At 43.8% G+C, this 15842-nt stretch overlaps 1 protein-coding gene across 1 annotated transcript in view; it reads left to right on the top strand.

Moving 5' to 3' along the window:
• Positions 1–326: 326 nt before the first annotated feature.
• Positions 327–15842, top strand: part of LOC136880993 (icarapin-like) — a 46638-nt gene continuing 31122 nt past the window's right edge. Inside the window, exon 1 of the mRNA XM_067153569.2 lies at positions 327–492. Within this exon, the coding sequence (XP_067009670.1) occupies positions 426–492 (67 nt within the window). The 5' untranslated portion in view covers positions 327–425. The remainder of the gene's footprint in view (positions 493–15842) is intronic.

Below are 15842 nucleotides of genomic sequence, written 5' to 3'. Positions count from 1 at the left end.
AAAACAAAACCAAAACCGCAGAGAATAACTTAACGAGTGCAATAAGTTCTAGATAAATAGAACAGAAATAAATCGACTGTCATCTGTGGACTCAGGATGATACATCCGTAAAAAAATTATAACAAAATTAATAACAGAGTCTTCTTAGAAAACAAACTGGAAGCTTTGCTCAATTAGCATGCCGCTTTGAGTCACGCACAACGCTTCACCTTGCATTGGTTGGTTCGTTCTGACTGACGTCATAGCGGACGGCTGTCTGATTGGTTGGCTCTTCGTGGCGGGAGTAGGGTACCCAGACGTAGATTTATAATGTGCTTTCGGAATTGTGGAACGCATTCCGAGTTGGACTTGAGCCGAGAGAACGAGACTTCGAGAAGCGAACCAATTGTGTCTTAACTATTGTTCCTGCAACAGAACTCACGAGAATGAAGACTTACTTTGGCATCCTGTTTCTCATTGTGGCAGCTTTCGCCGTCGTCGAGAGCTTCCCAAGTAAGTGACACTTCTATTTATTTTTGATTGGCTATACATTGTAAAACGTCAAATTTGTTCATAGGACGTGTTCATACAGACATAAAAAGCAATAATTTTGGTATTGAATAGTGTTCTTTCCAAGTAGTTCTACAGAAAACTCTCGAATATCTGAAGGTTATGATGGAAGAGAGTGCGGCGCATTACGCGCCAAGGCAGGCGCGGTTCGTAACCAGGCCGATGCAATGTGATTTTTGAAGTGACAATTCTCGTTTCTGTGGTTGGGGCTAGAGATGAAACTAGAAGTGCTGTGGCTATGATTACGATATCAACAATCTCGCAAACCTACAAGCAAGCTTTCTTGCTTAAATTGAATAGACTGGCAGATCAGGAACGGATGTTCAAATGAGCAGTTAAACACAACTTTGTTAAATTTCGTAAATTTCACACTCATCAACCAAATGAATTAACAAATTGCTTTGTATAAACAATGGATAATTTGTAGGAGTTAGTGAGCTTCACAAAATCATAATTATGTAGTATTATATACGAAATCCACACTTCTCAATTTCGATTATATGTTATGCGTTGTCATTCCCGCGTTTCTGAGCCAAATATTTTCCCCCAAAGATATCACAGCATGTGTTGACTTTTTTTAATGACATGAATAATACATAAACCGGATAATTCACATTCAGATAATCGGGAGTTAACAGTAATTTCTTCTTCGAATTAAAAATTAAAGTAACTTGATACAGTACGGTAGTGACCTTTTGAAGAAGGAAGTTCTTCATAATAATTTCCTACAATTTTGTCATTTTTATTGTAAGAAAATTCCGGACGCTCCAGACCACTGACTGCTAATAGGATATGAAGTATGCAGACAAAATATCTAGTGAAGTATGTGACGGTATCCGCAGGCAGAATGGAAAATACTCCGTGCCAGTTAAATTTCGCAATATACCTCTAGAAAATTGAATGAAACAAGAGTCGTGTGTATTAACAAGTAGAGATAAATAATCCACGTATTCACAAACGTTGAACAAAATGTGCGTTCTTCTTTCGTAGGTTTAAGCGACCAGTGACATTACTATTTGTTTACAGTATATAACATTTCCGGCTCCATGACTGAACGATTAGCATGCTGGCCTTCGATCGAAGGGGTCCCGGATTCGATTCCCATTCGGGTTGGGAATTTTAACTTTCATTGGTTAATTCCTATGGCCCAGGGTTTGTGCGTTTGTGTCGTCTTCATAATTATAATTCATCTATAGGGCGTCAACTCAATACATGCATGAAGTCTCTCCGGAGGCCACACGCTATTATTATTATTATTATTATTATTATTATTATTATTATTATTATTATTATTATTATTATTATTATTATTATTATTATTATTTCTTCGTTATGCCCATTCATAGAGCGCGTTTGATCTTGTTAGTTGGTTTGATGGTTTGTGCCTTCTTATCCTCCCAAAATTTCTTCATGAATGCACTGTGTTGCATCTTGCGTTCTGTCGATCACTTCCTACCAGTTGTCGTTTTGGGTTTCTCCCTAAATTTATGATTAGCTACTTGTGTTCTAAAATCTCCACGATTTTCCATGATGTCGTCTGTGATATTTATTTCTTGGAGGTCCGCCTTAGTTTCTTCTAGTCATTTTATTTTGACCTCCTTTGAGTTGATTACTTTGAATAATCTTTTAGTTAGTCTGTCGCTGTTCATTCTGTAGATATGGCCATAGAAATTAAGGCGTCTTTTCCGTACGGCATCAGTAAACCTGTCGGTATTATTATTATTATTATTATTATTGTTGTTGTTGTTGTTGTTTTTGTATACAATACAATGTCAGATGTTTCACTGCTGTTATAGTACGACATTTTAATGAAATGACGTGATCCACATCACTCTAGATAGTATTTTAAGACTTTCTTAATCTCTAGTTCATTAACTGTAATTATGTTCGAATCGAGTGACAATATTCTCTCTTTCTTTCTTTCTTTCTTTCTTTCTTTCTTTCTTTCTTTCTTTCCTTCTTTCTTTCTTTATCTATTAACTCACCAGTGTTGGTTTTTCCCTCGGACTCAGCGAGGGATCCCACCTCTGCCGCTTCAAGGGCAGTGTCAGAAGATACAACTGGGAAGGACAGTGTTAGGGGATACAACTGGGGAAAAGGAGAGTACCTCGCCCAGGCCGCCTCACCTGCTATGCTGAACAGGGGCCTTGTGAAGGGATGGGAAAATTGGGAGGGATAGACAAGGGAGAGGGAAGGAAGCAGCCGTGGCACCAGTTGCCTGAAGGAGAAGTGGGAAACCACGGAAAACCATTACTACTCACCTACTCAATTGACCTCCCGTGGCTGAGTGGACCCCGTTCCAACCCGGGCCTCCAGGGGTGGCAGCTAATCATGCTAACCACTACACCACAGAGGTGGACGAGTGATAATATTACTTTTTTTTTACAATTTGTTTTACGTCACACCGACATAGATACGTCTTATGGTGACGATGGGATGGGAAAAGCCTAGGAGTGGGAAGGAAGCAGCCGTGGCCTTAATTGAGGTACAGCCCCAGCATTTGCCTGGAATTACATGAGTTCGCCTCTGTGGTGTAGTGGTTAGCGTGATTAGCCTCCGGGAGGTCAAGTGAGTAGAGAGGGGTTCGATTCCCTCCTCGAAGTGGTTTTCTGCGGTTTCCCACTTCTCCTCCAGGCAAATGCCAGAATGGTACCTTACTTAACGTTCTACTACTGACAATCTCGACAGAGGCCAGAGTGTCACAAGTTTGATCTGTAGGAATTATTTTACCAATGGTACGGTGTTGTCGCATGTACAGGCAACGGAATATTTTCCTGTTTTCTAAATGTTTAAGCGGGATCTGGAAAATTTTCTATTTATAAATGCTTAAGCAGGATCTGGAAAAGAACATTAAACATCTATTGGTACCTGACTGAACCAGGTGTTCTGGTAACCCTACTTGAGAAGCGGAAGTTTCTGTTCCGCTCTCGTTAATTCGAACGTGAAATGTGGCAGGGAGAGATTATGAAGTAGGGCTCTCCACATAATAAAGAAAATAAGTGGACATTTTGGATGGTAAATACAATATTGGTGTAACATATATGTATAAATAATAAAACAAACAACAAGATGATGATGATAATAGCCGGTCTCTCCCGCCTGTAGATGATTAGCCAGCACCCTTCAACACCAAGAGAGCGCTCTTTTGATCATCTTCGTTAGTTTTAGGACTGCTGGGGCCGTCCTGGTTCGTATTGTCAGGTGATATCCTTACATTGGATCCAAATGGATTCGAACCTTGCCCATCCGATGGAAAGTCAGTCACTGAGCCACTGTGCTAAGCAAACCCTCTTCTGAACTTCTGCTCCATCCTCGTTCCCCTCCAAGACTTTTTTGGATGTACTGAATAAATAATTCTAGACACCAGCCCTATTAGCTACATTATTGACCATAATGTGGAGTAAAAGAAGTTGCTGTGACCAATCGTATACGAATGCGCACTTCAAAAACGAATTTCATGTTATAGCCAATACAGTAGTTATTAAAATTCCGTCATGAAATGAAGTGGCGTATGGCTTTTAGTGCCAGGAGTGTCCGAGGACATGCTCAGCTCGCCAGGTGCAGGTCTTTTGACTTGACACCCGCAGGCGACCTGCGCGTCGAGATGAGGATGAAATGATGATGAAGACAACACATACACCCAGCCTCCGTGCCAGCGAAATTAAGCAATGATGGTTAAAATTCCGGACCCTGCGGAGAATCGAACCCGGGAGCCCTGTGACCAAAGGCTAGCACGCTAACCATTTAGCCATGGAGCCGGACAAAATCCATCATTATTCCACCACACCGAAACATATCATCTTTATTAATCTTTATTATTATCAAATATATTCAGTGATATTTTAATAACATCTTTTTAAGAGGTAATTACGTACCCATTAATGGTCTTAGTCATTAGTCATATTTCCTGCAACACGACGCATCTGCGAACGTGCATGGATAGCATTCTGCTAGCAATTAAAATGCTTGGCTATCGTATTATAGCTTACGTATTTATTTTGAACGTATCAGTGAATGAACACTTCGACTAACAGCCTTCAACATCAAGTAATTAAGCAATAGCCCGGCTGAATAGCTCAGTGGGTAGAGCGCTGTCCTTTTGAACTCAAGTTGGTAGGTTCGATCCCGGCACAGTCCGTGAAGCTGTTCAGTACGTCAGCCTAGTGTCAGTAGATTTATCAGCAAGTAAAAACCCCTGCGGGACAAAATTTCGGCACATCGGCGCCTCCGAAAACCGTAAAAGTGGGATGAAAATAATAATCTTTCTTTCTTAATCTGTTTACCCTCCAGGTTTGGTTTTTCCCTCAGACTCTGCGAGGTATACCACCTTACCGCCTCAAGGGCAGAGTCCTGGAGCGTGAGACTTCATGTCGGGGGATACAAATGGGGAGGAGGACCAGTGCATCGCCCAGGCTTCCTCATCCGCTATGCTGAAAGGGAGCCTGGTGGGGGGATGGAAAGATTGGAAGGGATAGACAAGGTAGAGGGAAGGAAGTGGCCGTGGCCTTAAGTTAGGTACCATCCCGGCATTTGCCTGGTGGGAAATCGTGGAAAACCACTTCGAGGATGGCTGAGGTGGGAATCGAACCCTCCTCTACTCAGTTGACCTCCCGAGGCTGAGTGGACCCCGTTCCAGCCCTCGTACCACTTTTTAAAGTTCGTGACAGAGCCTGGAATCGAATTCAGGCCTCCTGGGGTGGCAGCTAATCACACTAACCGCTACACCACAGAGGCGGGCTCTGATTGCAATACAAGCGTATATTGTGTCATCTGCGTCCTTGGTTTACTATTATCTCTTATTGTTCTCAAGTATTTTTTGTTGCTGTTATTCTTATTCCCGTTTACTCATGTGTTACGAGTTTTTCCTTAGTGTTTTAATCTGCTCCGTTTAATATTAAAGTTATAAGGTTTTAAGTATTCGACAGGTCTCTGAATGTCACTTCCTTTTTCATTGTAGTGCTGAGCAGGTTTAGAAATAGGCTAATATTTTTGATTTTTTACTGTCGTTATTCCTTGGATAGGCCTACATATACTGTATTATAGCTTTGTTATGAAAACTTCGTTGCAATGCCTTTGTTTGAGGGTCTGTTTCCTTCGTGTGTTATGACATCAGATGGTATTTTTCAGCTAATATTACGCGCCCACCCATACTTGAATTATTTGGCAATATCAATACAGTGCGGGTAATAATAGCTACGAATGCATGTTGTCGGTTGGTCGAATATGTGAATTTCGTAGTTTCGGGAATACAAGAACCGCAAACAATGTTTCATTACGATAAGCCGGGCTGAGTGGCTCACACGGCCTGTCAAAACCGTTTGGGCCGATGACCTAGATGTTAGGCCTCTTTAAACAACAAGCATCATCAAGATCATCATCATCGTCATCATCAAGGTATTGCTGCACCACAGAAAGAAAACTGAGAACTCCCGCTTTCTCCTTCCCATCGAATTCCCTTCTATAGACAGCTCTTTCAGGTGCCGGGTGTGAACCTGACACCGAACTGAGCTGGAATCGAATCTGCATCTTGGGGCTTAGAAAGCCAGCGCTCTGCCTTGCATCAAAGAATAATCCTGTTAGAAGTATTAAAGGTCCTTCCCATGCCCGTATTTGGAGGTGAAAGGACGTAAGTCCTTGACTAGCTAATAGCCTACTGTAGTTTAATGCCATTTGACCTATGAAGTAAGCACGCTGAGTCGTTAACTCTGCAAGTGAGCTACTGATTTTGTGGTTACCATCTAGCCATTTCCTTGGCGGATGTGGTGTCTAGCAGGTGACGCATTTTCACAAGCTTTCCCGTTGCGTTCGGAGCATGAGTTGGACTGGAATACTGATCCTCTGCATGGCCTTCAAGGTTTCATGACTTTGCCGTTTTATCAATACACTTCCGTATAACTGATACAATCTAAAACGATGCAGCAGTACCAATTCATTATTTCCTTGTCTTCACACATAAAACTGTGTGTGACTTGTTTCCTGAATAGCAGCACGGCGTAATAGGCCTATAACTTGTGACACGTTGATGCGGCAATCACAGGGGTTCACTAGCCCTGGTGAGCCTTGGCCTACCTAGCGACCGCTGCTAAGTGCGAGGGCCGCCGATTACGAGGTCGCATGGTCAGCCCGACGAATCTTCTCGGTCATTATTCTTGGTCTTCTAGATAGGGGCCACTGTCTCACAGGCAGATAGCTCCACAATTGTAACACGAACCAGCCCTCACATCCAGGTAAAAAATCCCTGACCTGGCCGGGAATAGAACCCGGGGCCTCCGGGTGAGAGGCAGGCACGCTACCCTAGACCGTGGGACCGGCAAATTTATTTTAACACGTTTTAAAAATGTGCATCGCTTCACTAAATTTGTTTGTTTTTCGCTTCTCTCAGTTCTTTTTTCACTACGTTATTCCCTTTTCTTTTCTTCGGCGTTGAAACTTAAAAACCAGACGTCAAGAATTACCTGTACCACACCGGTATTTATTTAAAGGGACTTAAATGTATGCTGAAAATTAAACTGTGTGATCTACTTATCACGCACAACTAACTAACTGCACTGTTCGACTGGTAGACGTAAACTATTTCTGGCTAGAAAATTGAGGGAATTCACCCTACAAACATTTCTGTCAACGTAGAGTTCACTCCCACCAACTTATTCATACACAGTATCGATTTTGACTTGAACGGTGAAGCAAATTTAATTTTCATTTCATTATTTTCGAACAGTATTAGTCCAAAATTTCTAAGTTTTGAAGTGAATTCAGAAATCCTTTCCTGCGATCCTATTACGAGGGGAAGAGTCAAGGTTGGTAACACTCCTAAGGAGTCGGGTTATAGGGCTATCTATTGCTGGTTTTAATTACATTTGTGGAAGGGACACTGAATTTGTCACCAGAGATATTTTACATGTCCAATGGACTTTCTTCCACCTTTCAAAAGCATGATACATCTATAGAGTTTGAACCTACAATTTTTGGACCTGGAGATCTACCTATACCACTGATCCACAGAGGAAGCTAATATTCAGATAATCTCCTATTGCTCATCTTTATCTTTGGTGCTTTAAATTCCCTACATCAACGTACATGCAGCAGTTTGCTATCTGTTACCCAAGGTATTATATAACAGTTTATCCGACTTTCGGGTATTCCTGTTCGAATAACATTTCCGCAGTATTGTGTTTCCGCTTCCATGTCAGCCTCATTGTTTCCGTTTCCACTAGCGATGATTGATCGGAAGACAGATATACAGCCGAACATAAAAAGTCTCGAATTAAGAATGGTAGAGTCATCGTACATATACCAAGGCCTCGACGTATTGGTCAAATGTGTATTTGCTTCAAGAAAACAATCCGCAATTAACAAACGGTTATGCAGGGACCTAAAGCACTCAATATTTTTTTATTTTATGTTTATCCTATTTATTTAGGAAGGGCTGCCTGGCCGAGGCGGTAAAGGCGTGCTCGGTTCGCCCGGAAGGACGTGGGTTCGAATCCCCGTCAGGAAGTCGTAAAATTTAAGAAACGAGATTTCCACTTCCGGAGGTGCATATGGTCCTGAGGTTCACTCAGCCTACACCAAAAATGAGTACCAGGTTAATTCTTGGGGGCAAAGGCGGCCGGGCGTAGAGCTAATCACTCTACCCCATCACGTGCCGAGGTTAACAATGGTGGAAGCCTTTACCTTCCACTCCTCCAAGGGCCTTCATGGCCTGTATGGAGGTGACTTTGCTTTGACTTTTGCCTATTTATTTAGGATCAGCAACAGCATAACGCCGAATTGCAAAAAATAATTAAAACAATTGAACACGCCCATGCTGCTTTTAGGCCGGCCCCGCGGTGTAGGGGTAGTCCTGGGTTCGATTCCCGGCCAGGTCAGTGATTTTTACCTGGATCTGAGGGCTGGTTCGAGGTCCACTCAGCCTATGTGATTACAACTGAGGACCTATCTGACTGAGATGGCGGCCCCGATCTAGAAAACCAATAAAAACGACCGAGAGGATTCGTCGTGCTGACCACACGATACCTCGTAATCTGCAGGCCTTCGGGCTGAGCAGCGATCGCTTGGTAGCCCGAGGCCCTTCGGGGCTGTTGCGCCACGGTTTTTGGTTTGGGGGGATGCCGCTTTTGATACTAGAATACACTATATATTCAGCAACAACGCTCGTTTTTAAGCAGCATACCTTGCATAACTTGAGGGTGTGTAAGACCTTGTTTCATCACACTCAGTGCTCCATTACACCGTGTGCTTTTTTTGCCTGCCTTGAATGTGGTGTGCCACAGCTCGAGTGTTTATATTGTTTAGTGCTCAGCTCAAAGGCTGGTTTGATCCTCAACAGCTCCGAAGTCAGCTGTTACAGATGGGCTAGGCGTCACTTAAGAGGCGCACGGGGACAATGACCAGCGAGGTAGTTTCCCGTTACTTTCCTCACAGAGCCAAAAGTTGCTATTACACACATCAGTCTGCCAAGCCCACTGAAATGCATATCCCAACCGACCCTACGAGTGATATTTTCACACCATTCATAACAGGGATTAGTTGCATAAGGAATGACATTACTAGCATCGCTCATACCTCAGTCATTTTCATATTGTCAAAGCCAAGGACGAGACTGAGACAGGTCAGTGAAAGTAACGAATTTGTTCTAATCTATAACAGATGATACGGTGCACTGTAAACACTTAAGTCTCACCAGCAAAGGCACAGCTCGAATAGCTTCTTATAAATAACACTCATTGTCCATTATCTACCTCCACTGTCTGTACTTCGCTGACTGTCCGTTGCGTATTACTTAGGAATGTGGAGCATTTTGGAAAAGTACATAAAACAAACTGTCCATTATGTCGTTCCTGACATTCCTAGGTTTGCCCCGACGCTAGGTTTCATCTTTTTACATTGGATTTGTTGTTGTACGACGACTGCGGCGAAGAGCTTTCGTTTCCAATTACTGTACCTCGTAATTGTCCAGCTCCATGGCTAAATGGTTAGCGTAATGGCCTCTGGCCACAGCGGTCCCGGGTTCGATTTCTGGCAGGGTCGGGAATTTTAACCATCATTGGTTAATTTCTCTGGCACGGGGACTGCGTGTATGTGTCGTATCATTTCATCCTCATCACGAAGCGCGGGTCACCTACGGGCGTCAAATCGAAAGACCTGCACCTGGCGAGCCAAACATGTCCTCGGACACTCCCGGCAGTAAAAGCCATACGCCATTTCATTTTTACCTCGCAATTACCTCGGTGACCGCGTAACGTTCAAGATAGAGCACGCCACTCCGTTTATGATGGTTGCGAGTACACGAGACAGTCGCGGCTGATGTCCGAGTATGTTCTTTACAATTTTTTTTTTTGCTTTTTTTTTTTTGCTAGGGGCTTTACGTCGCACCGACACAGATAGGTCTTATGGCGACGATGGGTGAGGAAAGGCCTAGGAGTTGGAAGGAAGCGGCCGTGGCCTTAATTAAGGTACAGCCCCAGCATTTGCCTAGTGTGAAAATGGGAAACCACGGAAAACCATCTTCAGGGCTGCTGATAGTGGGATTCGAACCTACTATCTCCCGGATGCAAGCTCACAGCCGCGCGCCTCTACGCGCACGGCCAACTCGCCCGGTTTCTTTACAATTTACATGGCGATGAACATTATGCGTATCCGTTGACCGAAGGTTTGTTCGCAACGTTTAAAACCACCGGTGATAGAGCAAACCTTATTCGTAGAAGAGAAGACGTTTCTAGAGGGCTGTGGTCAGTGGATGCAGAGTAGGTCTCGGCCCATAAGTGGCCACGGCTGGTTCGTGGTCCAACAGCTCTGCACTCTGACTGGCCAACCGAGCAGAGGATGGGTGGCTGTGGCTCTACGCCTCTATATTCGGGAGAGGGACAGGGCTGGCCCCAACCGTCTATTGTCCTGAGGAATGGTTGTCCGTGGTTTTCCATTCTCCTGCACTAAGGCGAATGCAGGGGCAATTCCTAGTATAGGCCACGGCCGCCAACCCCCTCACCTTCTCAGAGCATCCCCTTCACCGTAACGAATCTCCCGACCTGAGACGGCGTTACCGTCTAAGAGACCCGTCTCCCCCTTCAGGGGAGGAATGGAAAACATTTTAAATCGATTCCCAGTTCTATAGGTTGCCGGATGCAGCGTAAGAAGGACGTTTTTGCCACGATCCCTCAGCTATACCCACTTTGAGCATAAAATTGTGGATATGAACTTGCTGTTTCGTCTTCTAAGGCCAAAAGAATATCCATTATTTTATGGAGCCAGGTCTCTCTGCTTGTATTTTCTTATACTTGTTAATGCAGCATACGAAATTTTACTACTGTATGTAATTTTCTGTATTGTAAATTGGCGTGCTTATATTAATTTACACATGTGAGACGAACACAAAAACCCAGTCCCCGAGTCTGAGGAATTAACTATACACAGTTAAAATTGTTGGCCCGGTCGGAAATCATACACACGACGGGTTTCATCTTACACTGCACATTCCTGTTCGAACGTCGTTATACTTAACTCCTCAATGGGCCGCTCAAGTTTCTGCAGTGTTTTGAGTCATCCATGCAGTTTGTGCGGCAACAAGGTCTGTCGCGCAACCGATCGAGCGACTAGGGGATATTCGCAAATCTTTCGTCATCAGGAATGCGTAAATATGCAACTCAAAAGTATTAGGATTGAAGCACGCAACTGTAGTATTTTGTAAACATGATACGTGGTTGACGCAATATTGGACCAGAGCCGCGTGTAAAGACAATGAATAATGCAGTGCGTGGCTCTTCCACTATCATGAATGGGTAATGAATCAGCAAGGATGTATCTCGGCCTCCAGGTACCCTGCCTGTACTGCTAGAAAATTCTTATCAAGGTTGTCACTGCACCATGAAGTGAAGAAACGATTCCCCGGCTCCGCAAGGTCACCCTGTTGTCCGAACCACCCAAGCGTTTCATAACACTTTTTTTTAATGTCTGTGTAGGTGGGCACCTGCCAGGTGGCATTTCGACCTCCAGAGAGCCCGGAAATTAATCAGCTGTCGTCAAGATGAAGTGTCGGGCAGGTGAATCACAGTCAGATGTAAGGCCGAAGATAGCAGACTTAAAATATGGGTTTATGACCATCGTATCCCATAGACACACCTCAACAAAGAGTGTAGCATGATTCCTTCAATCCTGTAGAGTTAATTTCTAAATAGTGGAGAGGTGATTCAAACTTGCGCCTGTAGAATGCGGCTGAAATTCACCGTATAACAATATAGTCTAGAACTTATTTGCAATATTGAAATTATAATAGGGGCCGATGACCTAGATGTTAGACCCCTTTAAACAGGAAGAATCATAAAATGATAATATAATTTTTTTTTATTTGCTTTACGTCGCACCGACACAGATAGGTATTATGGCGACGATGGGATAGGAAAGGCCTAGGAATGCGAAGGAAGCAATTTTTTTTTTTTTTTTTGCTATTTACTTTACGTCGCACCGACACAGATATGTCTTAGGGCGACGATGAGATAGGGAAGGACTAGGAGTGGGAAGGAAGCGGCCGTGGCCTTAAATAAGGTACAGCCCCAGCATTTTCCTGGTGTGAATATGGGAAACCACAGAAAGCTATCTTCAGGGCTGCCGACAGTGGGATTCGAACCCACTATCTCTCGGATGCAAACTCACAGCTGCGCGACTCTAACCGCACGGCCAATTCGCCCGGTGGGAAGGAAGCGGCCGTGGCCTTAATTAAGGTATAGTCCCAGCATTTGCCGGGTATGAAAATGGGAAACCACGGAAAACCATCTTCAGGACTGCCGACAGTGGGGTTCGAACCCACTATCTCCCGGATGCAAACTCAGTTGCGCACCCCTAACCGCACGGTCAACTCGCCCGGTATAATATATCTTAACGTAATAACAGACGAAGCATCACTTCCGTATATGTTTTATGTTTTCAATATTATTATTACCTTGAAATTAGAGGGGGTGGAGGGGGAAGGCGTGTTGACTCGCATATTTCAAACAGATATTGAAAATCCACCCTTGCGGCGCCGAAAACCTTCGAAGAGTTAGTGCGACGTTAAACCACTAGCAGTAAATAAATGAATGAATAAATAAATAAATAAATAAATAAATAAATAAATAAATAAATAAATAAATAAATAAATAAATAAATAAATACATTAGGGAGAGCCATTTGAACATTTCATGTAAGAAAGAGTTCATGGTACGTTCTGTTCCTGTGTATTTCTCATTAATGTACCATGGGGAGTTGTAGAAAATGAGTTCTAACATGGAACATGTCCATATAACATTTTCTTCCTATCTGTGAGGAATGTGTCCTCAAAGTTTGTCCATACTCTTCTGTCCTTACTCATTAAATAGTAAGGGTTACCTGCTGCCACCATCTCACCATCAGTTTTAAATCTGCTAGTGTTTCCACGAGTCATTGAAATTTACTATTTTACTGATCTGTTAACAGTCTTTCTTTTTCTACCGCTTTCCCATACCTTGGTGGGGTCGCAGGTGTGAACTAGGCCCTGTTTTACGAACGGGTGCTCTTCGTGACGCACACCCTATGTGGTCGGTGGTAGTGTGGTTTTGTACGTAAATGAAGATGTGCATTAATCCGAACAGGGACACCCAGCCTTCGAGTCAAAGGAATTAACAAGACAAGATTAAAATCTCCGTTCTGGCCGGGAATCGAATCCGGGACCCTGTGAACGAAACCAGAAAGCCGGACAGTAATTTGCAGTATTTCATAATATTCCAACCGAATGAGCATGACTTTTCCTTGAGAAAATCCTGCCGGGCTGAATGGCTCAGGCGGTTGAGGCGCTCGTCTCGGCTTGGCAGGTTCGAGCCTGGCTCAGTCCAGTGTTATTTGAAGGTGCTCAAATACGTCAGCCCCGTGTCGAATAGATTTACTGGCACGTGAAAGAACTTCTGCGGGACAACATTGCGGCACCTCGGCGTCTCTGAAAACCGTAAAAAGAGTAATTAGTAGGGCGTAAAAGCCAATAACATTATTCTTGTTATTATTATCATTATTATAAGATAATCCTGCATGAATTGATCGAGATTCTAACCGGAGGCACATAGTTAAAAAAAAGGGTGATACAATTGAGGAACTGTATCTCGCCTATCGCATGGTAACAAGATTAAGTTTTTCTTCCTCATTCATCTCTACCTACCCTGGTTTTATTTGTCATTTGCATTAATTTTCCTCAGTGTGAAGTGAAGTGACAGGGAGTGAGTCACGATGAAAAGAGGCGTGGCTGTGTTGTGCAACTCAGTACATTCCCCAGCTCAGCTCGGCGGCCCCATTGTGGCGACACTGATTGCAACAGAGCACAGGCCTACGCAGGCAGGTACAAAGCTGACACATCACCTGTCTGGTTACATATGCACTTTTAACGAAAGGTAGGTCAGTAAACATGCTGTGGAATTCATTAGTTAAATCTATCCTCATTAATTTGGTCTCGTTTTTAAAAAAATTGGATGGCCGGGCTTACTGGTTCAAACAAACCAAAGCAAAGCAAAGTCATCTCCGTACAGGCCACGAAGGCCCTTGGAGGGGTGGAAGGTAAAGGCTTCCACCATTCGTAACCTCGGCACGTGATGAGGTAGAGTGGTTGGCTCTACGCCCGGCCGTCTTTGCCCCCAGGAATTAATCTGGTATTCATTTATTGTGTAGGCTGAGTGAACCTCAGGACCATATGCACCTCCGGAAGTGGAAATCTCGTTTCTTAAATCTTACGACTTCCTGATGGAGATTCGAACCCACGTCCTTCCGGGCGAGCCGAGCACGCCTTTACCGGCTCGACCAGGCAGTCCCTCTAAGCCCATGTTAGCAATCCCAGCTCAGTCCGGTGGAATTTGAAATTGCTCCAATACTCCACCTCTTGTGAGTAGATTTACCGACACGAAAAGAGAACATAAACTTATCTCCGAAAACCGTAAAAATTACTTTTTTTTTCTTAATCTGTTTACCCTCCGGGGTTGGTTTACCCTCGGACTCAGCGAGGGTTCCCATCTCTACCGCCTCAAGGGCAGTACGCTGGAGCGTGAGACATTAGGTCGGGAGATACAACTGAGGAGAATGACCAGTACCTCGCCCAGGCTGCCTTACCTGCTATGCTGAACAGGGTCCTTGTGGGGGATGGGAAGATTGGAAGGGATAGACAAGGAGGAGGGAAGGAAGTGGCCGTGGCCTTAAGTTAGGTACCATCCCGACATTTGCCTGGAGGAGGAGTGAAAAACCATGGAAAACCACTTCGAGGAGGGAATCGAACCCCTCTCTACTCAGTTGACCTCCCGAGGCTGAGTGGACCCCGTTCCAGCCCTAGTACCACTTTTCAAATTTCTTGGCATAGCCGGGAATCGAACCCGGGCCTCCGGGGGTGGCGGCTAATCACACTAACCACTACACCACAGAGGCGGATTAAAAATACTTTGATGTAAAAATAATATTTAAAAAGAGGACAGTCCAGCTGGACGGTTCTCATGGCTAGGAGCTGCTGGCCTATTAAGGCCATGGTACTGCGTTAGTAATGTTTTAGTTAGTAATGTTTTATTTTACCTGGCAAGATTAAGGCCTTCAGGCCTTCTCTTCCATCTAACCAGGCACTGAAATATACATATATTACATTGTATCACTTTACAGTTCCATTCAGGTATATATTTATGACATTTGAATTATGTCCGGTTTCATGGCTAAATGATTAGCGTGCTGGCCTTTGGTCACAGGGGTCCCGGGTTCGATTCCCGGCAGGGTCGGGAATTTTAACCATCTTCATCATCATTTCATCTTCATCACGACACGCAGGTCGCCTATGGGAGTCAAATCAAAGGACCTGCACCTGGCGAGCCGAACATGTCCTCGGACACTCCCGGCACTAAAAGCCATACGCCATTTCATTTAATTTCATTTGAATTATGTAAAGATTTAATCAGCTTACCATGGAAACTTGCATAGTGTCAGTAACTTAGATTAAAATCTCTGGCCCTGTATAAAAGAACCAGGTACACAAGAAACATACAAAATGAAAATATAACTACGTTAGAAATACTAAAATATCACAATGTACGATTGCTTTAAATTTAAAGAACTCTGACTAGACAAGCATTGGAAGATATGGCTTTAATATTTTCATATTTTTAACTCTCGTTTTGTTCGGAGCTCAAACTCTAACCTCATGGCACTTAAGGCATTCTTCAGGTTTAAGATACGATTGCCAATGCTCTACAAAAGTTGTCTCGTGCGTGTACAACCTCTGGTCGGGAGTTGAGACCTGAAACGACCATGTCATTAATTTCGTTCCACCT

The sequence above is a fragment of the Anabrus simplex genome, chromosome 9, assembly GCF_040414725.1.
Source record: "Anabrus simplex isolate iqAnaSimp1 chromosome 9, ASM4041472v1, whole genome shotgun sequence".
Lineage (NCBI taxonomy): Eukaryota > Metazoa > Arthropoda > Insecta > Orthoptera > Tettigoniidae > Anabrus > Anabrus simplex.
This window is presented reverse-complemented; position numbering and strand designations above follow the sequence as displayed.